This window comes from Atheta coriaria, unplaced genomic scaffold (assembly GCF_025399875.1).
Source record: "Atheta coriaria isolate IRGN ID8LTWV9N9 unplaced genomic scaffold, Caltech_Dcor_3.1 hic_scaffold_2_pilon, whole genome shotgun sequence".
Classification (NCBI taxonomy): Eukaryota; Metazoa; Arthropoda; class Insecta; order Coleoptera; family Staphylinidae; genus Dalotia; species Dalotia coriaria.
The window spans coordinates 3,976,648-4,002,840 of record NW_027045444.1 but is presented as its reverse complement, the minus strand read 5'-3'; the positions used below and the strand labels follow the sequence as shown (position 1 = coordinate 4,002,840).

The 26,193-nt window shown below is 45.0% G+C and overlaps 8 protein-coding genes across 14 annotated transcripts; 2 read left to right on the top strand and 6 right to left on the bottom strand.

Moving 5' to 3' along the window:
- Positions 1 to 31: 31 nt before the first annotated feature.
- LOC135802633 (bifunctional transcriptional activator/DNA repair enzyme Ada-like) lies at positions 32 to 1,066 on the bottom strand. Its single transcript, XM_065316246.1, is given in 3 exon segments — positions 32 to 329; positions 332 to 607; positions 665 to 1,066. Coding segments are annotated over 3 exon segments (633 nt in total). The 5' UTR covers positions 822 to 1,066; the 3' UTR covers positions 32 to 129.
- Positions 1,067 to 1,349: 283 nt separating this feature from the next.
- Positions 1,350 to 5,630, bottom strand: LOC135803331 (tudor domain-containing protein 7-like). The gene is made up of 6 exons (XM_065316921.1): positions 4,914 to 5,630; positions 4,667 to 4,856; positions 3,940 to 4,540; positions 2,881 to 3,888; positions 1,843 to 2,782; positions 1,350 to 1,792 (listed from the first exon to the last, which is right to left on the bottom strand). The coding sequence occupies exons 3-6, from the start codon at positions 4,537 to 4,539 to the stop codon at positions 1,569 to 1,571; spliced, it is 2,772 nt and encodes a 923-aa protein (XP_065172993.1). The 5' UTR covers position 4,540; positions 4,667 to 4,856; positions 4,914 to 5,630; the 3' UTR covers positions 1,350 to 1,568.
- Positions 5,631 to 5,852: 222 nt separating this feature from the next.
- Positions 5,853 to 11,682, top strand: LOC135802408 (eukaryotic translation initiation factor 4E transporter-like). Of its 6 annotated transcripts, none has more exons than XM_065316015.1 (10): positions 5,853 to 6,554; positions 7,010 to 8,283; positions 8,342 to 8,830; positions 8,890 to 9,235; positions 9,336 to 9,605; positions 9,728 to 9,781; positions 9,874 to 10,110; positions 10,169 to 10,348; positions 10,407 to 10,742; positions 10,874 to 11,682. In XM_065316015.1, exons 1-10 carry the CDS (start codon positions 6,527 to 6,529, stop codon positions 11,056 to 11,058), a joined length of 3,399 nt encoding a protein of 1,132 aa, XP_065172087.1. In that variant the 5' UTR covers positions 5,853 to 6,526; the 3' UTR covers positions 11,059 to 11,682. The 6 variants fall into 6 exon arrangements, with proteins under 6 accessions (XP_065172087.1, XP_065172074.1, XP_065172068.1 ...); XM_065316002.1 differs by lacking the exon at positions 5,853 to 6,554 and adding an exon at positions 6,711 to 6,946 and having other exon boundaries at positions 10,413 to 10,742; XM_065315996.1 differs by lacking the exon at positions 5,853 to 6,554 and adding an exon at positions 6,711 to 6,946.
- A 95-nt stretch (positions 11,683 to 11,777) lies between these two features.
- Positions 11,778 to 14,003, top strand: LOC135802449 (ruvB-like 2). The gene is made up of 4 exons (XM_065316036.1): positions 11,778 to 11,883; positions 12,056 to 12,175; positions 12,243 to 12,514; positions 12,570 to 14,003. Exons 1-4 carry the CDS (start codon positions 11,878 to 11,880, stop codon positions 13,579 to 13,581), a joined length of 1,410 nt encoding a protein of 469 aa, XP_065172108.1. The 5' UTR covers positions 11,778 to 11,877; the 3' UTR covers positions 13,582 to 14,003.
- LOC135803330 (phospholipase A2-like) lies at positions 13,640 to 14,341 on the bottom strand. Its single transcript, XM_065316920.1, has 2 exons — positions 13,902 to 14,341; positions 13,640 to 13,835 (listed from the first exon to the last, which is right to left on the bottom strand). Exons 1-2 carry the CDS (start codon positions 14,339 to 14,341, stop codon positions 13,640 to 13,642), a joined length of 636 nt encoding a protein of 211 aa, XP_065172992.1.
- A 285-nt stretch (positions 14,342 to 14,626) lies between these two features.
- LOC135802400 (clathrin heavy chain-like) lies at positions 14,627 to 21,637 on the bottom strand. Of its 2 annotated transcripts, XM_065315981.1 has the most exons (6): positions 21,030 to 21,637; positions 20,419 to 20,825; positions 16,064 to 20,348; positions 15,775 to 16,003; positions 15,591 to 15,676; positions 14,627 to 15,459 (listed from the first exon to the last, which is right to left on the bottom strand). In XM_065315981.1, the coding sequence occupies exons 1-5, from the start codon at positions 21,066 to 21,068 to the stop codon at positions 15,627 to 15,629; spliced, it is 5,010 nt and encodes a 1,669-aa protein (XP_065172053.1). In that variant the 5' UTR covers positions 21,069 to 21,637; the 3' UTR covers positions 14,627 to 15,459; positions 15,591 to 15,626. The 2 variants fall into 2 exon arrangements, with proteins under 2 accessions (XP_065172053.1, XP_065172045.1); XM_065315973.1 differs by lacking the exon at positions 15,591 to 15,676 and having other exon boundaries at positions 21,030 to 21,635.
- A 222-nt stretch (positions 21,638 to 21,859) lies between these two features.
- Positions 21,860 to 22,933, bottom strand: LOC135802455 (large ribosomal subunit protein P2-like). The gene is made up of 4 exons (XM_065316050.1): positions 22,839 to 22,933; positions 22,441 to 22,612; positions 22,171 to 22,260; positions 21,860 to 21,998 (listed from the first exon to the last, which is right to left on the bottom strand). Exons 2-4 carry the CDS (start codon positions 22,610 to 22,612, stop codon positions 21,925 to 21,927), a joined length of 336 nt encoding a protein of 111 aa, XP_065172122.1. The 5' UTR covers positions 22,839 to 22,933; the 3' UTR covers positions 21,860 to 21,924.
- Positions 22,934 to 23,064: 131 nt separating this feature from the next.
- On the bottom strand, positions 23,065 to 25,605 carry LOC135803367 (sodium-dependent proline transporter-like). The gene is made up of 4 exons (XM_065316959.1): positions 25,196 to 25,605; positions 25,024 to 25,138; positions 24,614 to 24,965; positions 23,065 to 24,558 (listed from the first exon to the last, which is right to left on the bottom strand). The coding sequence occupies exons 1-4, from the start codon at positions 25,340 to 25,342 to the stop codon at positions 23,178 to 23,180; spliced, it is 1,995 nt and encodes a 664-aa protein (XP_065173031.1). The 5' UTR covers positions 25,343 to 25,605; the 3' UTR covers positions 23,065 to 23,177.
- Between the last annotated feature and the right edge of the window lie 588 nt (positions 25,606 to 26,193).

Here is a 26,193-nt window from a genome sequence, read left to right as displayed (position 1 = left end):
TGCCTCCGCTGCGAGTGAACACTGCCTTCAGTTAATAACTAAGAAAATAAATTTGCTTTGCGTGTCTCCTTGGTATACAAACTATAAATCTAAATGTAAACGTAATGGTAATCGTTGGTTGTTGGTGGGTTACTGCTCGGCGACGCCCTCACACTCGAGAATCTTCATTTTTCGTTCGGGGCCCCAGCGGTACTTGCTGAGCGCGCCGGTTTTGCGCACGACGCGATGGCACGGAATCACATACGCTATCTTATTCTTTGATATAGCTGTGGCGACGGCGCGAATTGCTCGCGGATTACCAACGGCTTTGGCGATCTGTTCATAATTGAAGTTGTGCCTTCTTTGAGCTTAGTCAGCTCCTTCCACACTTTGCACTGCATCTCAGTGCCCCTGAGCAGTACATTGAGTTTTGGTTTCTGCTCAGCAGATTTGTCCTCATCTGCTGCTGCCTCAGGAGCTGAATCTGCACTTTCTGTGGAATCATTGCTATCCTGCTCAACTCTACTGAAAATACTTTTTGCTAGGTCTTCTACAGTCTTGGTGTCTTCTTTGAGTTTAGCATTGGGCCAGTCTTGTTGCAGCAAGTCAATGGCGGAATTATCTTTACCTAAAGCATGAAATTTACATTAAAATGAGCTGGTATTTAAGCAGGTGAATTGATTACCTTCGTCAAATAAAGACATGTAGCAGATTTTGGTGTCGTGCGTGCCAATGAGGCACTGGCCGAATTTGGTTGGTACAATGCCAAAGGTTATGTCGAATTGTTTCATGCTCTTGTACTCGTCCATCGTCATCGTCTCAAAGTTAATATCCGCCGACATGGCGCAGTTGGAGTGGCTCTGAATTTAAATCACCGAAAACAAACGTTGAACTAATAAAGGAAAACGTGCTCGTCGCTGCGCTCACAACTTCAATTTTCGTGCCTGCAGTCAAACAAACGCACAAGTTGTTGGGATGGCTGGCGACATCTGACAGCAGAAAATAAAGTTGGCGCCAAAAAAATGGATTCTCCATTTAACCGGAGTTGATTAAAGGTATAGGTGAAGAAATTCCCGCTTCTGATTGGCTGTCAGCATAAATGGCAAATGACTAAAATTAAAAGTTGTATAATAAAATGACCTAATTAAAAACTAAAAGTTATACGTTTATGTGCAGAAATACCCGCTTCTAATTGGCTGGTTGCATAACTGACAGTTGGCTAAAAACAGAGGTTGTCATGTAATAATGACCCGATTAGACGTTGACAGAGGTTGATGTGCAGAAATACCTGCTTCTGATTGGCTCAAGTTTTAAAATTTGATCATATATATGATATGGATATTTTATATTTCAAATCAATGTAGAAAACATTATAGGTAAATATTTTATAAAAGTTATCATATATAAAAGTTATGTATATGATCCAAATTTCAAATTACGCGCCAATTCGTGCATGGTTACCTCCCACTACGTCACTAATTCAAACTGTTCGAATATAAACAAAGTTATAAAATATTGCATAACAAATAACAACGTATAACAATAATAAATCTCTGCATACATAAGTCTTATTCTCAATAAATAATTAACTAGCCTTTGACAGCAATCTTCTTCCGAATAAGAAAATCGTCAATAAGCACATCTTTGCCGGACGACTTCGTGTCGATAAGTTTCAGTACGAGAACATTATCGCAAGGATAAAGCTCGTCTTTTTCGATTGCGATAATAACCGACACGTATTCCCGCTGCTGCACCAAATTCTCAAAGTACCGACAGTTATCCACAGACCATTTCTCTTGAATTGGCTTGACACCTAACAAAAATAAATTAATATACGCGTAATAAACATAAAAAAGAAACTACCTGCTAGTTTAGCTTTGATTGCCTGATAAGGCAACTCCAGAAACTGCTTATCCAACGCAAACAAGTTCTGATAACCCAGATTAGCATAGTAACCGTAATCCACATAAAAAACAACAATGGCGCTGGGATAAATCGTCTTCAGCACGCAGACCCGACACCATTTACCATCGTCATGTTTCGCTGCGTAAATATTTCCAGCTGAGACATCTTTAAGATTAACCGGCTCCGTGTGTCGATTCGCAAACGTCGCTTGCATACGCGTCATCATATCGCGCAACTGCTGCGCTGAATCCAAAGGCTGGACGAAAAAATTCCACGGATTCACCGCAAACGGAATCTTCACCTCGAAATATTCGCGCATGTTAGGCAATCGTGGTGATTGTAAAACACCCGCTGAAGGTACATTATGCGGGGAATCCGGTGGTGTAATAAAAGTTTTCTGATCACATAATCGCTCATTAACAGAGACTAATCCATTCGAATTCGGTATAAAAAGCATCACGCTAGGCACGTCCTCGTGTATATCTTGCACACGCATAAGAACACTTTGTTCCTGCGGTAATAACTCCTTTATTTTATCAACAAAATCATCAACGATAAGTTTGCTTTCGGAATGCAAACTGACGAGTGTAGCTTGCGGAGGGAATCTATTTAAAGCTGGACTTAGTGTTTCCAAAGGTATTAACTGTGTGTTGTTGATAGGAACAACTTTAGTAGTGCCTACATCCACGTAGAGTAATTGCGCATATTCAAAATTAGGCGACGAGTCGATAATCCTTACACGATGACAACCATCTTCTAATTTGGCAAAATATAATTTACCAATGCTGTTTTCACGTGTAATAGTTATCTGTTGTTGTGGTAAATCACCCTGTAGATCTTTTATCAAATTCAACATGGAGTCGTAGCCAACAGAACGAATTTGCACGTAAAACATGCTCTTAATACCAATATGCGAAACAAAACCTCATAAGTTTTATCCTAAAACAATAATACATAAAATTATCTATTATGTTTTAATATTTTACGTACACTTACAGTTTCAAAATGATGTGTTGCATTTTCCACCGCAATCGAGATCATCAAATCTTTATTACACGCTTGACCAGTCTCCAAATCATACATGACAACACTGAATATTTTCTGCACGTCTTCCTCATCATCACCACCGACAGCTTCCAGTGTCACATCCATTCCTTGCAGATCTCTAATAGCTTGCGAATCTTGTGAGACATCGAAAAGTGCGTCTAGTCCTGTTAATTTACAAGCAAACGCTTGCGCACGTACGCGCGCAAAGTCCATATGCAGTGCATAAATATCCCCGAAATTAATTAAACAATCTTCACCGATATCAACAAACAGACACAAACACTTTGCATCAGTTTGGTGTACTTCTAAAGCACGTACACGATGCCATCCGCTGTCAATCTTCCACGCCGCATAATAATTACCTTCAATAATCTTACCAACAGATTTAATCAATTTCTGCTCGAATTGTTTGTTGTAAGTATCATTAAACTGCTTCTGCATTACATCAAACAAAGTAGTATCGTGTGTGTCCATCTGCCGACACCAAATCTCCGCTGCAGACACAGTATAAGTGATTTTTGCTGTCATGTACCCTTTCTCGTTGAAATCAGCCGTGCTGGTTGGCACACATACATCACTAATAATCATAGATGTATGTTTCGTGTTTATACCTGGTGTACAAGCACGTAGAATAAACTTATCGCCAATCTGTTCGATAACAATCGAATGTATCGCTTGCTCCTCAATGATTTTCATCCAGTTTGCAGGCAGCGCTTCTTGATAAACATCCTTGTAATCCGCTTCGACTTGCCAACTCCACACACCGTTGAAATGTTTACTAATAAATTGTGGTACGCGTTCAATGACGCAACTCTCGGTTGAAACGGGAATGTGTTGTGGTCGCGTTCGGCCGTACTTTTTGATGAGTTTCTCGAGCGCTTTTTTTGATGCACTTAGAGTAGCCGAACGCTCATCGAAGCAATCATCCGGAAAACTGGACATACTCTCACCGTCCACCTTAAAACATAATAATATACTCTTATGAATGTTAATTTGTTATTGTTGTACCTTTATTTTGCAGTCAAATTGTGCCGGGCGGTTCGGTTTGCTTTTGCGTTCCATCACAGTGATTTGCGGCTCAGCAATGCGACAAAACCGAGTGAAATTCCATAAATCTTTACCGATATTGCCGCTTTCAACAAATTCACTACTCCATTTTGATTTCTCGCGTGGTGTTACATGTATAACATTGTTATTGTTATTTCTCCTGTCGCAACTAGTGAGAAATTGATTGTGTTGTGCAAGACGCGGTGAGTTGCGATAGTGATAATTCTTTTTCAGCGTATCCACAGGCCGCCATCGTTTGGGATCTTGTGTGATATTACTCCGCTTTTTATGTTTTGTATTCTGGCGCGCCGCCATGTTGGAAATATGCGGTAAAGTCTTAGCTTCCACTAAAATTTGTCCGTTAGCCTCTTTGCGCACAACAAACGACTCCACCGATTGTAAAAACTCCTCCAGATTCTCAAACCCTAATTGTTTAAGTGGAATATTATGTTTTGTATATGTTTTATAATCAGCAGCAAGTCGATTTATTTCCAAAGCTTCTTTTGCAAACACCAAACAACAGCGCAAGTCACGAATTGTCTCCTCTCGTATTTTGTCCATGCTAAAAATTTACAGTTTATTTAGATTAGTATGTCAATAAGCCCATGATTTATTATTACACACACGTCGCAGGTGTGATTTTATAATTTATGGCCACCAAATACGGCGCGCAAATATTTCAACTTACATCCGAATTGAGATAAGTTGCGATGACGAAACGTTTCTTACAATTGCAGTGTCAACAGCAACTAAAAGAACAATTGCTTGATGCCGTGAAAATATGAAAGTAGAAATTTACTTTCAATTGCTGCACCTGTCGCTTGCCGCTTGACAAAATTCCTGCCGCGTTAATGTAAGTTACTTTCCAGTTAAGAAAACTACAATGCGAAGAGGTCAATGCGAAATTAATTGTAAAAAAACAAGTTTTAACTTACGTGATCGCGGAATTAACTGATCGTGGTTGTTGCCGATAACCCCACGACACCCGTTCCAGGCCAGGAACGGTGCGCAACTGCGGTAAGCAGGTCGCGGTGTTTATAGACGAGATTACCAATGTACCGAATTAATTACACTTTAACTTCCCACAACTTCTGCGTATGTAGCGGGAGATGCGCGACCAATTTATACTTCACCTTTTACGTTAGGCAACCTATTGTACAGCTGGAGAATGGATAGTATGGCAAGTATTGGTTGTGGATGAACCCGATTTGACGTAGAATGTTAGAGGTTTGTGTGCAGACTTTTGGCGGTAAATTTAAAATATGTACTAATATGGTGGTTGATAGGTGCTATTTTTGTTCCTGTGTATTGAAAGTGTCATAAGAGCTATGAACTATGAAGTATCCATGTCTGATATATGATCTTGATTTAAATGACAGCTAAGGGTAAGCCAATCAGAATGCGGGATTTCTGCGCGTTCACCTCTATATTCAACTTCAAATCTAACCAAGTGTTGTAATGGAATCCATTATCCGACGCCATAATTCCGATTTATTTTCCATCGCATTTCCGACAAACTGAGTATGTTGTTGTAAATACCTAGTCAACAAAGTACTTATTGCGCTCTTTACACAAACATGTCATTATATCCAGGGAAAACAGTATATTTAATTGTCGTAGTAGAACAAACAGGAAAATATCTAGTATGCGCATGTCGTGTACGTTTTGACGACGATTAAAATTTCGTCACGCGTGTCGCCGCTTCTGTCGCACTAATCCCGCTCTGAAACAAATTTCCAATCAGCTCAATCATCAATTTCGCGTGTTTAAAATCGCGCAAAACAGCTGGCGCGCGACGCGCAACGCACAGAGGTGACACCTTCGCGACGCTCTGGTGGTGTGCGTGCGTCGGCGCGTCCACACGCGAATTAGCGTTGCGTTGCGCGTGAGTTGGTGTGTTCGTCGTCGTCGTACACACAACGGGCGAAGAGAAAGAGACGTTGGCCGAGAGCGCGCGGAACGAAAACAGCGGCCCCTGCAGCGGAGACCAAACACACACGGGGAGCGAAGCGACGAGAGTCAACGAGACGCGAGATACGCTAGAGGAGACAACAGCAGCAGCGACGAGCGGCTAGGCGACTGGACGCGACCACTCTACACGCACTCGGACGCACGAAAAGCATATGGCGACGGCGACGACGACGTCTGCTCCAATTTTCGCACGAGCGTAGAACAACGCTCCGCAAACGCGCCGCGGGACGCCGTGGCCCGCGCTGGACAATAGACAATTCCATTCGCATCGTCGTGAGTAGTGTACTCACTCGCGGCACTCACTTTGTCTGCCAGGAGTCATCTCACCTAGCACACCACCACACACGGTGGTCTGTTTTCATTCAAATATTAGTCTGTGATATATAGTAAACACATAACAAAGTGACTACAACTATGAATGCCACTTTGTGACACTAACTGGAGGAGCTAGCAACTAGTTTAAGTATTAATTGTACATACATTTGTGAATTTTGGTTGTGAAGTGTGCAAGAAGACTGAGCCTAGAAGAGATTTACCAGGCAGAGAGACGCGCCACCTTCTGGAATCCACCTTCTTCATGGATAAGGAAAATCCGAAGAAAGATGGTGAGTAAAATGGAGGCTTAGAGAGTAAGTCCAGTGTAAGACTCAACACGGTGTTGGTCTTTATCTGTGCTCTATGATTTTTTGCTATTGTCAAGGTTTTAAACAACGCGTTGTGCGCGCTCGCCACTTTGCGATTATTCGACATTGTGAATTTTAAGAGTGAACAACTCGCGATAACGAATTTGATCTCTTCAAAAGAGCAAAAACGTGCTTCCGCAAGCGAATATCATAGTTTTATACAATCTAGTCATAGTTTTCTATTCATTTTGTTTGATTCGGGTGCGAAATGGTGCACAAACGACCACCGAAACCGATTCTCATGAACGCCGCCGCCGCCCTCGTGGCGGTCGTGTGGGAACCGGTGAAACGCAAACGTTTGCACGTTTCATTTCGTAAGCCCACAACATACAATATTCCACTATTGCAACTAATATTTAATCTATTAATAATTCAAGGTGATGAGGACGGCGAGACCAAGAAGGACTTTAAGGATCCGGCGATAATCTCGGCGATTTCCGGTGGAATCACCACGGAATTACCGCCGGCATCGCTCGTAGACCATCGCTACACCAAGGAGGAGCTGCTGAAGCTGCGCAAGGCGCCGTTCTCGCAAAAGAAGCCCAAGTGTCTGGATGCGGCGTACTACAACTCGGCGGGCGTGTGGGATCCCGAACCATGGCATTACAGTAACAAGCAGGCTGAGAATCAGTCGGAGAATGGACCTGGTGGTGCAGCGGGCGGTGGCGATGATGCTGCGCCCGTTGGAAAGCAGCGCAGTCGACCGGCTGATCCCCGGGAGAGGATTCGTAAGGAGCAGGATGGGATTGTGTTGAGTCCGCAGCGACGCAGCTTCAATTCGGGATGTTTTGTTCCCAACAGTCGGGAGAGCGCGAGCGCTACCGCTGTACCGGGCGCCGCTTTACCAATTCGAGTTAATCGAGCGCATAGTCCCCTTGGAGCAGCGTCCGGTGGCAAGGGAGATCGCGAACGCGACCGAGATCGTGACCGTGATCGCGATCGTGATCAACCGATGCAAAGACGCATTGGCAGTGGTCGAATCCTGCCGTGGGATTACCAGGAGAAGACCGAGGAGAACGACTTTGGTTATCGGCGTGAAATTAGCGACAGGGATCGAGACCGTGATCGTCCGGAGCGAGGCGGTGGCGGCGGTGGTGATCGCCGTGATCGTCCCGAGCGAGATCGAAGAATTGACGATCGTGAGCGCGAGGATCGCTTCGATCGGCGTTCGTTTGGACGTGATTTTGACCCGGCGAAGGAGAAGCACGGCAGACAAGCGCAGAGTCGCGGGTATAATCGTCGCGTGAGTAACGAACGCGAAGAGGAGCCCGAGTGGTTCTCGTCGGGGCCGATTAGCCAGAATGATACTATAGAGTTGCGGGGTTTTGACGACCCGCCGGAGAAGGTTAGTAATAAGAAGAACAATAAACAGAACAAACGCAGTGTTAATGGGGATGCTGCCGCTGGCGGGAAGAAAGCGGATCCTCCACCGAAGAAGAATCTTGGTAAGGAGAATCTTATCGGTAAAGATGGCAGCACCTCGCCGACTAAGTTTAACCATGAGAAAGGCAAGCAGCAGCAGCAGCATGATAAGAAGAGTGATGAAGAGAAGAAGAAGACGTCGACGAAGCTAGGCGGGCCCGATGAGGAGTGTTTCAACTTTGATGCGATGTTTAAGGCTGATTCGTTGCCAATTCCTGGTTTACTCAGCGTATGTATTCATTAATATTGATTAATATTACTTGATTAATGTGTGATTACCTTTTTAGAATGGTGTCGAGGCTGGTGATGCGGCTGGAAGTCGTTTCTCGCGCTGGTTCCAACGTGAAAAGTCCCCGCCGACCAAGGAAAGTGACGGTAGTCGCAGGTCTTCACCACCCAGTCAGGAACATCATCATAATCTCATCCGTAATCTGTTGGGCGACACGTTTAACGAGCCGCAGCGAGTGGCGATCCCGCAGCCGGGCGACTCCGAGTCGTATTTTGCTCCGATCAGTCCGGCGGCCAATACGCATCCCCCGCAGGCAGGCCGCGGGGGCCAGAAGCACGCGCAGGAGTCCTCGTCCTCATCGCTCAATATGATTGAGATGCAGCAGCGCGCCGCAGCGGGTCATGCGAGTAAGAAGGCTGATGCGCCGCCTGGCGCTGGGAAAATCCTCAGTCTGGAGGAGTTGGAGGCGCCGTTGAGGCATGGTGCGCCTGAAAAAGGTGCGCAGAGTAAGCCTGGTGAAGAGGATGTGCAACAATTCAAGCGATTGGTACTATTTCAATATTTACCTGTTAAAATTGTATTTTTAACTGATTTGTTTTGTTAAAGTTTTCGCAAATGTCTAAACCGATGAGTATCATGGAGATGTTGTCGCACTCGCAGCAAAAGGATGCAGAGGCGACGCGTATGCAGCAGACACGCATGCCTAACCAGCCACAGCAACAACAACAACAAGCACCACCGCCACAACAACAGCATATGACTGAAATGGCGTACAAATTGCAGCAGCTGCAGACTCAAGTGCAACGCCAGCAGCAGATTGACATGCTCAGTAAGCTGATGAACGCCGCTAACTTTGGCGGTGGTCATCAGCGTGGCTCACCGCTGCACGAGATGAATGTGGCGCAGAGTCGTGAGCTGCTCAACCGTCCCGAAGCGCAGGCTATAATGCAGGGTGAGTGTGCGCATGCACGTTGTTTGTGTATTTTGTTTGTTTCCGTTGTTGTTATCCCTGTATTTTTATACTAACACTTTGAGTGGTCGCCGCTGGGTAGGGTTGAAGCGGGGCGACATCACACCGCAGCACCTTTACCAGCAGCTCGCCAATCCGGCGATGCAACCGCGGCATCGCGAGATGCTGCTGACGATACTCAAGATGCAGCAGCAGCAGCAGCAGCAGCAAACGCCGCAGCAGGCACCGCCGCCGCAGCCGCAAGTGCAGCCGGCGGTTGTGAGCGTCGCGCCGCCACCGGTGCCGCCGCAGGCCGTCTCGCCTAACTTTTACACGCAGCAACAACTGCGCGTTTCACCCCTGACACCCAACGGTGAGGCGAACCGTTATCTTTTTGTTTTATTATTAGTATGATTTCTGCTTGCGCTCTCAAGTTGTTTGCTTTGCTTGCCCGCCCTTTGCGACACTTGATTAATTAACGCTACTTTCATGCAGCTTACTGCGTGTCGCCCATAATGGCAACCAGTCCCAACACCCTTTCGGTGCCAGGTACCACACTTGTGACTTAACTTAATTATTAACAACACTCTTGTCGTTAAGAATGTGTAGTTTATTTGATTCTAATTTGGCATTGTTTGCAGCTCTACACCAACGAATTCCGTCGCCGCGCGAGCTGCAAGTGCACACGCAGCATATTATGCAACGCGCGTTGATTAAAAAGAAGCTGGAGGAGCAGGAGGAGAATTATCGCAAGAAGCAACAGCAGCAGCAACGCGGCGCTGCTGGTTCGCCGGCGAAGAGCACTGCATCGCCTACACCGACACATTTATTCATGCCTACTTCGGTTATGAGGAAATTGACAGCTGAAAAGGACGACTGTAAGCAATACAAGTAATAAATTATTTATATATACTTAAATATCATCTAAATTTGTAGCATCCAAAGATGGAAAAGACAAAGTGCCACAAGGACGCCCACTCACCGGTCTGCGGAGCGGGCCACAAAACGCGCAGGGAGGCAGTGGCGTACAGATGCAACAACCAACGCCACAGCAACAGCAGCAGCAGCAGCAACTCAATTGGAATAACAATTATTCCAACCAAATGAAACAACCAGGTATTCACACCCGCCATGATGGATTCTTGAGTAATCTGCAACAAATGTTTTCAACAAGTTTCAGGGCGTGCGATTGTCAAGGCAAACAATTACCAGCAGGGCCAGAATCAAGCCGAGTACTTCCAGCAGGCGCAGCAGCATCGAATGCTTCACCAACAGCACTTGCCACAGCAGTCACAAGCAAAGAACTTCTTCGCTCAGCCACCGCAGCAGAGTAATGTTAATTCCGGCGGTAGTCAGCAGAATCCACCGCAGCAGGGTGGGCAACAGTTTCAGCAGTTGAGTTCGCAGCAGTTGCGCCAGCAGCATCAGAATGTACGCGCGCAGCATCAGCAGCAGCAGCCGCCTGCCTTCCAGCATCCGCAGAGTGGCAACTGGCAGGCTGCTAACTTTGGTAAACATTAACAATCGACACATATCATACACATACAACACACACAACACACAAACAATTGTAAATATTATTTTAATGGAATTATGTGATACTTATGATACTTATTGTTGTTTTTGTGTTTGTTTTTGAAGATAATAATCATCATCGCGGTGATCTTTCGCCGACGAGCGACCAGCTTGCGCGATGGTTTTCGCCCGATTTGTTGGAGCGCGCGCGTAAGGGCAACGTGCCCAGCATTCCTACCAGCGCAGTCGCTCAGCACGCGCTCAGTTTGGAGGAGATTGAACGCCAGACCACCCCCGTTGGCCAGCACTAGGGATACAACGAATACCAGCAATCTCTATATTCAAATGAAGACATTGATTAGAAGCAGAGAGGAGAGAAAAGCGTTGAGAAGCGCGACATGTTTTTACCGCGATGCGCGCGCAGATTGCTTGATTTTGAAATTTTCTTGAGTTTTATAGTGATAGTCATTAGCAATATTTTGATTTTCTTAAACAACCCCGCAGAATTATACATTTTACTTTATTACACACGCTGTGCAAACGTGTGCGTCATTTTTAATGTTGTACTTTTTGATTTTTTTGATGTTTTATTGTGGAGAATCTGCGCGATTGCAGCGCGGAATGTGTCACGAATTTTAAACACACGCCCAACGTTTTCTTCTCTCTCTGTTGTTCTTTGAACGCAAGCAAATGACGGAACGAGCCACCGAAAAATTAATAATAAACATATTTGTAAATATACATTGATTTCTTTGTAAAACAAGTCGTTATTTTTAAGTTCATTACTTGAGACATTCCGTCGATCAGTGACTTGATATTTATTGTCGATCATCATCATCATTCGATCATACTTGAAAAGAATTGTTTCGCGATCATCTCTTATTGTCACCATGTACAATTAAAATATGCCCACTGAGATGTATATTAGAAAAGAATCGAATAACTTGAGAGTTGCCCTTCAAATCGAATAAAGAAACTTATTCCAAACAAACATGGCGCATGTGTGAGGAATACAAGTTGCCTATAGCCTAGGTGAAAATCAAGTCGGCTGTGTGCAAGTGAGTGTTGGTGGTTGCCTGGGTCACCAACTTGTTTCATGTGATTGATCAAACAAACAAGCAGCAAACAGAATGGCGGTAAGTCGGATATTTTACTAATTTAGTGTATTACACTTCATAAAAATCACCTAAAATGTATAATATTAAGTTATATCTTCATAAAAGTATAAACTTTTCGATAAAACACGTTTAAAACAAGAAATACTGAGTTGTTTTGTAAGTTAACCTAACTTTTCTCACGTTTGTGCAGTCGGCAGCAGCAGCAGCAGCAAAAGTCGCAGAAGTGCGTGATATCACTCGCATTGAACGCATTGGTGCGCATTCACACATCCGAGGACTTGGATTGAATGAATCTCTTGAAGCTAGAAATGTAAATATAAACAATAGAATAATATTGAGAACAAAAACATTAATCACTTCCCTCTGGATGTTATTAGGTGTCTCAAGGTATGGTTGGACAGATGACAGCGCGCCGCGCCGCTGGAATCGTCCTGCAGATGGTAAAAGAAGGCCGCATTGCTGGCAGAGCAGTCCTGTTAGCCGGACAACCTGGCACAGGCAAGACAGCAATTGCCACAGCTTTAGCATCATCCCTAGGCTTGGATACACCATTCACAAGCATGGCTGGCAGTGAAATCTTCTCTCTGGAGATGAGTAAGACTGAAGCATTGACTCAAGCAATCAGAAAATCAATTGGCGTTAGAATTAAGTAAGTTACAAATCTATTCTAAAAGAAAAAACATTTATTTTCTCATATTTTCCAGGGAAGAAAGTGAAATCATTGAAGGCGAAGTAATAGAGGTACAAATCGAGCGTCCCGCAACCGGCGAAGGCAACAAAGTCGGCAAACTCATCCTGAAAACCACCGACATGGAAACCGTCTACGACCTAGGCGGAAAAATGATCGACAGCATCCTCAAGGAAAAAGTCCAGTCGGGCGATGTGATCACCATTGACAAAGCCACCGGAAAGATCACCAGACTAGGCAGATCATTCACACGCGCACGCGACTACGACGCCACCGGCCAACAGACGAGATTCGTGCAATGCCCCGAAGGCGAATTGCAGAAACGTAAGGAAGTCGTCCACACCGTGACACTACACGAGATCGACGTGATCAACAGCCGCACGCATGGCTTCCTAGCGTTGTTTTCCGGCGACACCGGCGAGATAAAACCCGAGGTACGTGAGCAGATCAACGGAAAGGTAGCGGAATGGCGCGAGGAGGGTAAAGCCGAAATAATCCCCGGTGTGTTGTTCATCGATGAGGTACACATGCTGGATATCGAATGCTTTTCGTTCTTGAATCGTGCGTTGGAGAACGAAATGGCGCCCATTGTCATGATGGCGACGAATCGCGGAGTCACCCGCATCCGCGGCACGAATTACAAGTCACCGCATGGCATACCGTTGGATTTACTGGATAGAATGATTATTGTACCCACAGTACCATATGAGGAGAAGGAACTGAAGGAGATCTTGAATATTCGGTGTGAGGAGGAGGATTGTCAGTTGACAGACGATGCGTTGACGGTGTTAACTCGCATCGCATTGGAAACTTCACTGCGGTATGGAATACAATTGATAACCACTTCGTATTTGATTGCGAGGAAGCGTAAGGTGAATGAAGTGGAAGTGGAGGATATAAAACGCGCGTACGAGTTGTTTTATGACGAAGGACGCTCGGTGCAGTTCCTGAAAGAGTACCAGCAGGAGTTTATGTTCAACGAGAGCGATGGGGATGCAGACGCCGAAGTTGAAATGGACGTCAAATAATTATACATTCCGATTTTTTTCATTTTCGAGTCATTTTCTGTTGCTGTAATACATTTACTTACTTTTTATAATTAGTATGTTTGAGTTTGCCGAGACTTGTGAGCACGAAGGTGCGCAGAATACCGGTTTGGCCATCGTGAGCAAAACAGCGTCCACCCAACATGTTAAAATACAACTTTCTTAGGATGTATGAAGTTGGCGTGCCTAAACTCTGCAGGCATTTTTGAAAACGCCGATCGCAATCACAATGAGACCTAAAAAGAAAACACATTAGTTAATAGAATTAATATAATCTATAGGGATTATTCTTGTGTTTATACATTGTAACGCTTGAATTGTTACACAGATTGGGTGCCATTTGATTGTGCACACAAGTCCCTGCCTGAATAAACACCGGGCACATGTCATGCTCACGACAACAAGCATCTTCCCTACTATGCAGGAAACCTAGATCATTGTAGTGATTGGCACGGTTGCCCATGCCACACCATCGTGTCCCAGGATAAATCAGCATGCTTTTAAACGACCCGAGGAAATTGCCTAGCAATCCCTTGCGTTGCCCACCGGGTGAATCCTGCTCCCAGTCACACCAGCGTCGGAGTTTTTGGAATTTCACATCAGCGACTTCATAATACGCGCTGTCGGGCCATCCTTTATTCGCGGGCAGTTTATACATTTTGCAATCCAGGGATTTGCAATGCCCTTCATGACATAGGCGTTTTTTACTCGGGAATTCAGACATCCAGAGATATGTCTCCATTTCGGTTGTGTGGGCATCGTCTTCCACGCGGCATGATGTCTTGCGTTTGAATAACACACCATCATTACCAGCTGTTAACAGCCAGAGAGATGCCGAAACAATGAACGCATTAATTAACACGGACATACTCGTAATGCAGTGATTAAGCAAAAGTTAGTTAAATAAATACCTCGCGATTGAGGCATATGCCGCCAACGCATGTGATTGTCTCCGGTAAACAATAAATAATTAATAATTTGACTGCTGAATGGCTGGTGCGTTAGTTCAGGCGCTGTGGAATTATAATTTAGTACGTTTTACTATCATATAATAATTTCTTGAAATACAATTATTTACATAAATCTTTTAAAATTGTAATTTCATTCTCGTTTGCTTCGCATTTCAATCGCTAATCCATACTTTAGATTTCAATAATTTAATAATTAATGAGTTGACATCTCTTTTGTTACGTTAATTTTCCTCTAAGTTGCAACTAGAAATATATTCTTCGTTTTTTTGTGTGTGTAATTTCATTTCTCTATTATATACATTACATAGTTTTGGAATGCCTACAATCTCATCCTCCACTGAAACGAAAGCAAAAACCCAAGTGAATCCGTTTTTGTCCAAGTGACTTGCAACTCTGTTTACTTGATTAACACTACCATAGAATAACAGCATAATCTTAAATTGTAAGATAAAAGAATAAAGTTAATATTTGCAATAATATTTTAAGTTCGGTATATGCGTGTGTGTATGAGGGGCGGAAAGTGTATCTTCTGAATGTGTGTCTTCTGCGGGCAATGATAAATAACATAACTAACGTTAAAATATTGACGAAACTAATAATAATAATGAACGTAGTCGTCGTCGTAGTTCGCGCATGATCTCGTTTCGGGCCGATTATCGATAAGGCGCTTTGAGGCGGTGTTGACAACCAACATGTACTAACACTTTACTCGGTGAAAAAAGCATTTGATTGAATATTGTCTGTTCTCTCAGTGGTAATCGGCTTGGCGTGTGGCGGGGGAGACAGGAAGCTTACATCCCATAGCCCTGGTACTGCATCTGATGGTTGTAGCCGGGCTGCGGCATGTACGGTTGCTGTGGCGCGTATCCTTGCGCACCGGGCGGAATACCTAATACAGAAAACACCAAAACACAATCAATAAAACACACATCCCACGCATTGCAATGCAATCAAAAAAAGTGAGTACGAAAAAAAAAAGGGATAAAACGCAAGCGACACGCACACCAAAAAAACACCTACTTAACTACATTGCAATAGTTGCCCTAGACTCTAGTTCTAGAAAGTGTAGCTTGAAGAGTGTGAAGAGTCGAAGGGGGGAGGAGGTGCTAATAAAAGACAACATCCGATAGTCACATGAAGAGAAAAACAATGAGCGTGTGGAAGTTAGACAACACACGCACACACACACACACACAACACCTACCCATGCCAGGTCCAGCCGTCAGCATCAGCTGCGGCTCGGCCATCATCATCGGCTTGTTCGTTTCGTGCTGCTCCGCCTCAGTCGCGCGCTGCGCATCCGACTGCTCCAGCTTCTCCACCTTCTGAGAGAGCTCGCGCGTCACCTGGATGAGATACGGCATCGCAAAGTCCATAATCTTGTGGCGCCATGCGAGTTCCAGTATCACGTCAGGTCGCAATAGATCATAACACTAAAAATTATACAAAATAAATTAATTTACACTACAATAAAACAAAAAAACACCACAAACCTGATATAAACATGCCGAGAAACAATCGAAAGCCTTGCGTTCCAAGAACCACGCCAGCAGTTCTTCAGCAAGCTCACCCTGACGTGACTCCGCCGTATACTCCATTGCATCCCTGAATAGCTTATCCTTCTTGCAGAGTTCGACGCTCTGCTTCCACCGGTTGTTGCCCTTGTACAAATAGGCCGCAATGCGTCGGAATTCAGTCAGCTCGTGCTTCTCCAAACTCTGCGCGAGGCCAATGTTATCAAAGTTGTCGAACGCGTCAATCGACGTGCGCAATCCCTGGAAGTCCTCCTCCTCAATCAACAGATTATTCAACGCCTCATTGATCGCCTTGTTATTCAGCGACTGCACGCTGCGCAGATAGCTCTTCACCAGCTGCAGATGGTTCGTCTTGGTGAAGAACTGCACCGCGCGTGAATGATCCATACGCGGCGCGAGCACCAGCAACAAATCATTCAACAACAACGGTTTATAATCCAGATAAAACTGGATCGCCTTGTAGTACAATTCGATATTCGCCACCTTGGTGATGATATCTTTAAAGTGACCCTCACGCCATGCTTCGGTGGGGTGTGTCATCATCGCCAGCACAGCGTTATCATACTCCTCGTACTTATCGTACAAGAACACCAGCTCAGCCCAGAGATGCGCCTGCTCAGCGGCGCGCAACACCTTCGGGATATTCACGCGTGACCAAAACAGCTCCAAGTGCTCGCGCATTTTACCCGGCTTGTATTTGCTGTAGAGGATGGCGAGCTCAGTAAACATGCCCATGTGCGCACGCTCCAAACCAAGCGCCGCTTCCAACAGACCAATCAACTCCTCGAAATACCCTCGATCCTGATAGTAGTTAATCAAATCCTGGAGTTCATCGGCGTGGACAACGATATGCATGCCGCACATCTGCGCCAGGCGGAACTCCTCGGCGTCCACACAGGCAAAACAAACCTCTTTCCAAGTACGCGTTGAGTTCGCTTTGCGTGCGCCATCCACAGCGCCTTGGAACTCCTTCAGATGCACGAGAGTAATCGCCAGGCGCGCAAAGTTGCTCACATTGTTGTACAACAACTTCGCCGCGTCGTACATCTTGTCATCAAAGCAGCGATCGCCGATCTTCTGGATATCCGCATGATTCGGCCCGCTGATGAACTCCTCCAGGTCAGCAAGGCGTCCGGTCTTGGCATACGAGTAAATCAACTCCGATTCGACATAACTCTCGCGCGCCTTCTTCCGTGCCATCTGCAGGTAACGCACGAGATCCTCCCAGCTGTTATTCTTGCTCGCGGTCTCCACCACCGCCATGTACGCGGAGGGATCATCCGCCTTGATGTAGGAATCAATGGCTTCCTTCACCATACCGCCTTGCAGCTGCGCTTTGGCGAGCTGACTCCACACAGCTGGCTCGTTACACCGCTCGGCGAATTCATACGCACGATCCAGGTTATTCACCTGCTCAATGAGCACCTGGATGGCGCTGGTGTTAACATCAAACTTCTTGAAGATAGCAAACGCCTCCTCGTACAGATGACTATTGATAGCGATGTTGGCAATATCAGGCGCGTCGTAGTTATCCAGCCGATTGATGTAGTCCATGACTCGGGTGGTGTCCGCCTTGATCGCCGTCAAAATCAGCAGGTTCTGCAGGTTTCTATGGTCGGAAAAGACGGAGTTATCCAAGACGACTTTCTCGAGCAGCTCAATCAACTCATTGGGTAAATCAGCGGTCATGAACGCCTTGACCGTGATGGAAATATCCTCGGGGTCCTGCGTCTCGCTGAGCGCAGTCTGCACGACTTGATCAATCAGCTGCCTGCGATAGGGATTCGATTCAATGAGCACCTCCGCCCAGAGTTCCGGATCTCTACGACGTACCAAGTACCTCGCCTCGGATTTAAACAGCGAGTTCTCATTACAAACAGCGATCAATTCGCGATCGCACTGACCGCGTTCATAGGCGACGAACGCAAGATGCGGATCACGCTTCTCGCAGTACCTGCCAACGACGCGCGAGTCATAATATTGATTTTCCTTGAGGAAGCGCTCGGCGTTATTATTGGCATCGATGTAAATCTTGGCCAGAGCATTATGCGTGGCTGGTTCGACACAACCCTCATGGAACCGGGATTCTAACCACGGCAGTAATAGTTTCAGCCTGTTGCGTTTCTCGACTTCCTCCACGAGCTCATCGGTGCTAAACTGTCCGCGTACAACAAGAATTAGATTCTTGATGATGTCCTCACTGCAGTCCACGTCCAATAGACCGCCGACAACGACAGGCAGTCGCGATGGATTCACCTTCTGCACGTAAATCTCGATGTACTTCTGCAGGGAATTGCGGTACAAATACAGGACAAGATCATGGACGAAATCAAAGCGATCGCAGACGATGATCAACGGCAGTTGGTCGGTTAACTTCGCCTCTTTGAGGAAGTTCTTCACGCGCTCCGCATTATAACAGTTGCTCTCGCGACAAATACGTTCGACTTCCTTAATCTGCCCAGTCTTACAAGCAGATTGAATGTACTTAAAGTGCACCTCTTGATCCTGGCTGAAGTTGACAATCGAGCCGAGGAAGTAGAAGAGACCTTCGTAGCTCTTGAAGTTCTCAAAGAGGTCAATCAACGCTTTGGTAGTCAGCTGTTCGTGATACTTGGTGGCGATCTGCACGCAAATCTGTAAATTCTGACGAATGTTGGCGGTTAACATCGCCTTCAGACACTCCAAACTATCCTCAACGCTCAGCGTGCCAAAGAAACCCACCAACCAATCCACAGACAAGAGATGCGTGTGTACCACAGCACGTTTAATATCGTACAAATCGGTGTAATGCTCCAAAGCACGCTGGAGGAGTCCGGCCTTTTCGCAGAGCTGCGCTACATGCGCGCGATCATAATGCGTGAACATACTATTGCCGAGAATCGCATCAGCGACTTGCGGCGCAGACATCAAATTCATTTCTAGCAAGCGTGTTTGAAGGTGCCCTTCAGTCGGGCGGTTATTCTTCAGCGCGTCAAGCAGGAACGCAGTGCATTGCTGCACCATATTCTGCTCCATGAAAATATCAACGATTTGATTGATATCAGCGAGTGGTTCTTCATCAGCGACCAGCATGGAAGCAAACGCAGCGCCTTGCTCCGGATTCGTGCGCATTACCGAACGCAGCAGGTAGATGTAATCCGGGGTGTAGCTGACCTTCTTCGCGTAGATGACAATCTTCTGAAACTGTCCGGTTTCGGCGAAGCATTGAATGACCTTCGCTGGGACATTCGCGCGTAGATACACAGCTAATGCGTACGATGGTTCTGCCTGCTTGACCAAATCTCCGAGCTCCTCGGAGCATTCCAGCTTCTCGTCCTTCAACCACTTCTCCAGGAGTGGTTTCCGGCCTTGTACGAGCACAGGCTTGACGAGTTCCAGCGACTCGTAGCGATTGAGCTTCCCTTGATCTAAGAGAATGCCAAAGTATTGCAGTAGCGGACTGTTTTGTCCGCTGGGCGCTTGCACCTGTTGGAACATCTGAATGGTCGACGGCGTACGCAGGATACCTTTGGGAGCATTCGCGGCTACTTTGGCCGCCTCGGCGTACTGCCCGTTCTGAAACAACATCTGAAACTTACTGCTGAACAACTCCTCGGCGCCGGCGAGATTATTCCTCGCGGCGAGTCGCAGCGCCAGATCGGGATTGTGCAGGACAGTGTTGACGTATCGCACGATACACTCCTCATCCACGGAGACAGACAACACTTGCCCGCGGCGATTCACGCCGATAATACCACCGGTGGCTTCGTGCGGCGCAGTGACAAAGATGGTCTCGCTCGAGATGCGGTTCATGTAGATACAGGTCGCTGTCTCAATGTCGTACAGATGAATGTAACCGTATTTGGTGATAAGATAGATGCAGTCGTACTTGGCGGACACCTGCATGGCGACGGGGAAGTCATTGGCCGCCTCGGGCGGGAAGAATACGTCGACGGTCTTCTTCTGGAAGGGCTGGTTACCAGACGGACTCTGCCCGACTTCGATAATGTGCAGTTTTCCACCTTGTGGCGTACGCACAGCGAAACAGAAGAGCGTAGATGGTTCCGGATTGCCTTCCATTTTGAATGTGGCAAAGGACGCGGCATGGCCCTCGATGGGCTGCGAGCATTTACGCTCGACTGAATACAACTGCATGTTGCCAATGACGCGGTTCTGCTGTGCGCTGATGCCGACGAGCAGCAGCCAGTTCTGTTTCGGATCGCAGCGGTAGTTGATTATCTGTGCACCGTTCAACGATGAGTGCCTACAAGTAAAATGCACAAACAGATTTAAATGTTTCTATTTATACTCATAGGGAGATGATAAAAGTATACCTTTCAAACATTTTCACCGGCGTGGAATCACCCTCCATGGACCAATGGTACACAGCAGTTTCTGTCACCAACGCTAGGGAGTTAAGTGAGATCCACTTCCAGAAGACCACATCCTCAGTCATCAAATGCGCCTTCATCTTGGACTTCATCTCAATGTTGAAGATCTGCAGGGTTTTCTGCGTCTCGACGCCGGATTTACCCTTGAGAGCGATGACTTTCGATGCTGGGTTCATGATGGCGCTCTCGGCTGTAATCGGCCGACGGATGGGGTTGGTCGGATCGGCCATGTCGATGATGACCACCTGCGATGTCTCGCCGACCTTCTCGCGCACGCAGATGAATTTATCGCTCTCCATCGTGAGCGACGCGAACGAGATGTTCGCCAGGTTGATGCCGACATTTGTGAGCTGATTACACAAACAATATCTAAGTATAAAGTTACAGAGGCAGGCATGGTGATAAAATGAATGTGAAAACGATTGAAACAAGACTCGGTGCGATCAGGTTAGGTGTGTATGTGTGTACGCCCCCCCTGACGTAGCAGTTATTGCATTGGGTGTGTGCCTAATGATTGATAGATGCAAATGACGTGAAAAGCCAATGCGGCATACCTGCAGGTGCTCCTGAAACTTGATGGGCAGCAGCGACATGTTGTTCGGATCTCCACGGACCGTTCACAGTGTGATCAAGACGTCGACTGCCTCGACTGCAGTCCGCGCAGTAGGTCACTCACGCACACAGAGCACCCCGGCGGGTCGATTCCTCCGCCTGCGTTTGACTTGTCTGTCTGTTTTTTTTCTCCTCTTGCCCCTTTCGTGCTCTTGATAACTCGCTCTCGTTATCGTCTCGCGCTACGCACGCTCGCGATGCACACGGTGTACGCAGCCGGCGGACACCCTCTCGTCGTCGGCGAGCGATGACTTCAAAATGGTCGTTCTGGCCCGTCTTTCGTGCGCGCTGCGGCTTCTTCGCCACCGACTAACGACTATCAGAGTCCAGCGCGCTGGATTCCTACGCGACGCCGCCAAATGTCAAACCGCTGCACTTGCCAGACAATTAGCACGCACAAAACGTCGCGTGCGCGCAAATCCAATCGGAATTATTATTAACGAAGCGGTTGGCAATGTACTCGAAGGGAATTCAGTGTCGTTGATTGGAAATTGAGCGCGCGCGGCGAAAAACATGAAGCGCTCTGTTTTGGGGCGGCGTCATCGCCACCTGGCATACGTGCACTTGTCCTGTCAGCTGAATCACGGCACGCTGCCAACCTTTACAAAAGTCACCAGGACGATGACTCATGACGTCAATCATGAAATGCAGCAGACCGCAAACAAAAACGCTTAAATTTAAAACTACGAGCTGAGAACGAGAAATTACTCTACACATTAATATCCTACAGGGTTTAAGGAAAGAGAAATACAGAGTTAAAATTGCAACTTGATGTGGTTTTGTCCTTAAACTTTTATTATAAAATTAAGGTACTTAAAATGAGCGCCGTTTGGTCGCTTAATCGAAGAGACCGAAGCCCATATCGTCATCTTCCTCCTCGGATTCCTCTTTCTTCTCTTCCTTCTTGGACTCTGCAAAGTTAAAAACCCTATTATTTTACTGTCCTAATTAAGTAAATCAATTAAAACTAAGTAAACAAAACTCAGTAAAGAAAATCGCATCAGATTTGTTATCAGGCGAAAGATGGTAAATTAATATTCATCATTTAAAGCTAAAATAAATAAACAATTAAGTATATTTTACCCTTCTTGTCTTCAGCAGCTGGGGCGGCACCTCCAGCAGGGGCTGCAGCAGCACCACCACCAACAGGCATGCTGCAGAGCTTCTCGCGACCTAAAAAACGCCAAAATTAATTAAAAAAACAATGACAAACATAAAAATAACACTAAATTTGAATAATATCAGTAAAAAAGTTAAAATCATGAACAATATCATCCGAAAGATGGTATAGGTAAAATCATCATAAAAACATTAAAATACTGATGGATATTTTATCAAATATAATGATTATACCTTCAGCAATCAGAGCATCGATGGTCTTGCCACTGAGGTCGGCAATGAGCTTCTTCATTTTAGCATCATTGGCCTCAATGCCAACAGATCCTAAGATCTTCTTGATGTCATCAGCGGTCGGCGATTGCTTGCCGCCAAGCACAGCCAACATATATGCAGCCACGTAACGCATCTAAAAATTAAATAAAACTACAATTAGAATCAAATTCACAAGAACTTCTAAAAGTTATAAGAGAAGCGGAGGAAAACATAACCCCAAGAATAAACAAAGATAAATATCCAATGATATCCAATCAATCTTTGAAGAAAATGAACGAAAAACAATTTAGTTCAAAAGGAGGAAATATAAATGATAAGATTATGTTAATATTAAATCCACACGCAGAGTTTAAACTTACTTTTAAGTCGTCGAGACACGAAACGTGTATGCAGAACAACGATCTGAATTGAACAGGGAAGGTGCGAGCTGTGCAACGCACGAAATCAAATTGGTACTACTAGCGGCATCTAGCTACCAATTCCAGAGTTTAAATTCTTAAAAATTTAAAAATTAATTGTTAAAAATTATATTATTGCATTTTACAAGTCTGTATGATATTTACTATTAAAAAATCTGTGAAAGTATTCAGATCAGTGATTTAATTATAAATTATTTAGTTCTGTAAAAGTTTTAAAATGTTAGTTTAAAATACTGTTAATAGAGGGCGCGTGTAAACCAAAACCATTTTGTTTTCTTTTCAAAATGAAAGCTGCGAGAACCTAGGCTTGATTAATTCCGTGCTGGATCTTCTTGACCGCCTCCCAGCCTTCATTTCTGTCCTGTTCTGTCCACCAATCCTCGCCATAACCTGCGCTTCCTTCGTCACCATCGCCTTCAAGAGCTTGCTATCAATAATACAAATATGATGACAATGCATCGATTCCATCATGTACCTCGTAGCTTTCCTAGGATTAAACTGCCTTCGTCGTATTCTCCGCTCAGCCTCACGTGGTCCCCACTTTGCTTCCGGCGTAATCAACGTAATAGTCTTGCGTTCGATAATCTTCTTAATCGTCTCATAACTAGTCAACACCAAATACGGCGAGAACATCAATACCATCTCAATGAGACACTCATTAAAGAACATGTTATTCTTGTGTAAATACTCTGCGCTTATAGTAACCAAGAGAAAAATCGGCAAAAGCATCCAGGTGATCATCCAGTAGAGATTCGGCGGTGATTTTCGGAGGAAATGTATATCATCACAGAAACGCCGCACGCCGTAGACATAACTAACCATCGCAGCAAAGAAGAAAACATTAAAATACTGACATAAAAAGATAGTGACCCTCTGGAAGTTCACACGGATTTCATACGCTGGATGTCCCTGAAGGACAATACCAATACTCCATGCCAACGCGCAGAAAATAGGCGAAGTGTATTTTTTATACGAACTCAACGTAGGAAAACGATGTGTGACTGCCTCCAGCAAGAAATGAATATTCAATATGATGCGAAACAGGATCGCCATCATCTTATTACCAAAATACAACAAATTCCATAGTCTTGGATACGGCAGGATTTCAAAAGTGGTCGGGATCATCGTCAAATGCATCGGGGCATTTGGCGGGGAAAACAGAAGATACCTTTGACTCTGTGGTAGATTCAACTGTTGACAGAGGGCGATCGTAGCGGAATTCACCATTATTTCATCCATACACAGCGAACTGAACGATAAAAACCCCGATAAGAATGAAACCGAGCCGATTTTCGTCATGTCGGACCCAAGGGCACCCAGCATCACGTGCGAGAAGTCCCCGAGCGTCATTGTTATCACCACCCGGATGACAGCTTCACGCCATGCGGAGATGTTGTTCAGATTTACAATTGATTGCATTGTTAGCTGGGTAAACGCACGTACAACGCCTGCTTTCAAGAGGAGACCAAACGTCGTGCATCCTTTGATGATTAAATGCACCACAGTCATCCTGCGGACGAATTTTTTCAATCGGAGGAGTGATACTAATGATAAAAGATAAATGATTATCCAGAGGGATAACGAGGTGAAGACTGCTTCCTTGTCGGGGAAGTCCAGGTGACGTTCTTCTGGCGTTGAATGTCCCAACATGATTGTCTCACTGGAATTATTCTCTATGTTTAATTCTAAACAATAAAAATTTAAAATTATTTTACTTCCAGAAGACGTAGGCAGCCACATGTGTCTGTTCATCTACGCACGGTGCAGTTTTATTGCATGGTGTTCCCACTTCCCAACAATTGGGGGCGCCACATATACTCCATTGAAGGTCTCCCGGAACACACGCAATGACAAGATACAGCACGATATTCTGCATTTGGAGGACTGAGAGCATGCTGTGAAAGAAGATGGTGATGCAGTATGAGAAGCCAGCGCCATCTGCGACTGGCACCATGCGTTTAAGGAGAAATACGCCAAGGTGTGTGAATTGACCGAGGACCATTTGCATGTAACTAGCGGGGATTCCTACAATGACATACGCTGCAAATACTTGCAGTATTGTGCCACCTAGCGGGAAATAAGTGAGTTAATTATGAGATGCTGTAAGGGTTGGTTGTGTTTTTACTGTCTTTGATGTTTACTAGCGCGTAATTGCTGTATTGTAAGATGCCCATGCTCGACGCCATTGTGACGATGATGTGTTCGTTCAATCCAAACCAAATGCCGCGTTTTCTGTAGTCCTGAAATATTTTTAGTGTTTAAGTGGAGCAGTGTTAAGTAGAAGAATGGGGATCTACCATGGTGGATTGTCTGTGTCTGTCATCGTCACTTTCGATGGAAGTGCTACCTCGTGAGCCGCCCTGTGAAGAACTGTTATCTGTAGGACTGCGGCTGCTACCACCGCTGATAGTAGAATTCACGACACTTATTCTTGGAGCAAACATTCTCTGGCTGTAGAAATATATAGGATTAAAAACGTGGTAATTAATAAATGACAGATGACTGAGGGATTGAATTGGTTATCTAGACAAATAGTGACGTTTTGTTTTTTAAACAAATGAAAAGCATGAAAGATGAAACTTTTTTAGTAAATAAGGAAACTGTGAGGGAAACTTTTGAATAGTTATTACTTTCCCACTCTAGTGTAAAAGTAGTAAAGTTAATATCTATGAATAGAACTCAAGAGAAAGTTGAGATTGATATATAGATAGTAGGTTGAACTGCACAGTTGTATTTGCGACTGAAATAACAGAAAAATAAAGATAAAAGGCCCTCCAAACCACCCCCGTATACCTATAGCATGTGAGTCTATATTACGGACTTTTATTTTTTACTTATTTTTCTTTATTGGTAGTATTAATAAATAAGAAGAGGTGTAATGATGAGATTTTTTTATTTACAATCTTAAAAAGTGTCTGCTGAAAATAAATAAATTAGATTAATTGGGGGTAAAAGGAAGGAACTCATTCACTCACACACAAATAGGTACATTACACGACAATAGAAATGAGAAATAATGTTGTAATGCTGAAAGAAAGGCTGAAAGAGAGCTGAAAAAAATGTGATTTGATACTAACTACTATTGCAACTACTATTTCATTCTAAAGATAACTTGGCAGTCTGTTCGTATTAATGTGAAGCAAATAATGAACACCTCGCCAAGTTATCATACTACTCTACTACTTCTACTACTCTAGAAAGAAGAAAGATTACTGCTATTGATGACATCTAACTGGAGGTAGAAGAGTGCAGCTGCAGCTGAAAGGCAAGTGAGACATTATTGAAGGAAAGGAAA

What these genes read in the sequence shown, in the direction of transcription:
- LOC135803331 (XM_065316921.1), bottom strand. Translation starts at nt 4,539, where the DNA reads ATGGACAAAATACGAGAGGAGACAATTCGTGACTTGCGCTGTTGTTTG. An exon ending in AATTTGACTGCAAAATAAAG is followed by an intron (nt 3,889 to 3,939) that starts GTACAACAATAA and finishes TTATGTTTTAAG; the next exon opens with GTGGACGGTGAGAGTATGTC. An exon ending in AATCAAAGCTAAACTAGCAG is followed by an intron (nt 1,793 to 1,842) that starts GTAGTTTCTTTT and finishes TATTTTTGTTAG; the next exon opens with GTGTCAAGCCAATTCAAGAG.
- LOC135802408 (XM_065315996.1), top strand. Translation starts at nt 6,841, where the DNA reads ATGGTGCACAAACGACCACCGAAACCGATTCTCATGAACGCCGCCGCC. An exon ending in TTCACCCCTGACACCCAACG is followed by an intron (nt 9,606 to 9,727) that starts GTGAGGCGAACC and finishes ACTTTCATGCAG; the next exon opens with CTTACTGCGTGTCGCCCATA. An exon ending in GACAGCTGAAAAGGACGACT is followed by an intron (nt 10,111 to 10,168) that starts GTAAGCAATACA and finishes CTAAATTTGTAG; the next exon opens with CATCCAAAGATGGAAAAGAC.
- LOC135802449 (XM_065316036.1), top strand. An exon ending in AATCTCTTGAAGCTAGAAAT is followed by an intron (nt 12,176 to 12,242) that starts GTAAATATAAAC and finishes GGATGTTATTAG; the next exon opens with GTGTCTCAAGGTATGGTTGG. An exon ending in TCAATTGGCGTTAGAATTAA is followed by an intron (nt 12,515 to 12,569) that starts GTAAGTTACAAA and finishes CATATTTTCCAG; the next exon opens with GGAAGAAAGTGAAATCATTG.
- LOC135803330 (XM_065316920.1), bottom strand. Translation starts at nt 14,341, where the DNA reads ATGGAGACATATCTCTGGATGTCTGAATTCCCGAGTAAAAAACGCCTA. An exon ending in AACAATTCAAGCGTTACAAT is followed by an intron (nt 13,836 to 13,901) that starts GTATAAACACAA and finishes TTTTCTTTTTAG; the next exon opens with GTCTCATTGTGATTGCGATC.
- LOC135802400 (XM_065315973.1), bottom strand. Translation starts at nt 21,068, where the DNA reads ATGTCGCTGCTGCCCATCAAGTTTCAGGAGCACCTGCAG. An exon ending in TCTCGGCATGTTTATATCAG is followed by an intron (nt 16,004 to 16,063) that starts GTTTGTGGTGTT and finishes TATAATTTTTAG; the next exon opens with TGTTATGATCTATTGCGACC. An exon ending in GACGGCTGGACCTGGCATGG is followed by an intron (nt 15,460 to 15,774) that starts GTAGGTGTTGTG and finishes TTTCTGTATTAG; the next exon opens with GTATTCCGCCCGGTGCGCAA.
- LOC135802455 (XM_065316050.1), bottom strand. Translation starts at nt 22,612, where the DNA reads ATGCGTTACGTGGCTGCATATATGTTGGCTGTGCTTGGCGGCAAGCAA. An exon ending in CGATGCTCTGATTGCTGAAG is followed by an intron (nt 22,261 to 22,440) that starts GTATAATCATTA and finishes GGCGTTTTTTAG; the next exon opens with GTCGCGAGAAGCTCTGCAGC. An exon ending in AGCTGCTGAAGACAAGAAGG is followed by an intron (nt 21,999 to 22,170) that starts GTAAAATATACT and finishes TTAACTTTGCAG; the next exon opens with AGTCCAAGAAGGAAGAGAAG.
- LOC135803367 (XM_065316959.1), bottom strand. Translation starts at nt 25,342, where the DNA reads ATGTTTGCTCCAAGAATAAGTGTCGTGAATTCTACTATCAGCGGTGGT. An exon ending in GCTAGTAAACATCAAAGACA is followed by an intron (nt 24,966 to 25,023) that starts GTAAAAACACAA and finishes ATTTCCCGCTAG; the next exon opens with GTGGCACAATACTGCAAGTA. An exon ending in GCTGCCTACGTCTTCTGGAA is followed by an intron (nt 24,559 to 24,613) that starts GTAAAATAATTT and finishes GAATAATTCCAG; the next exon opens with TGAGACAATCATGTTGGGAC.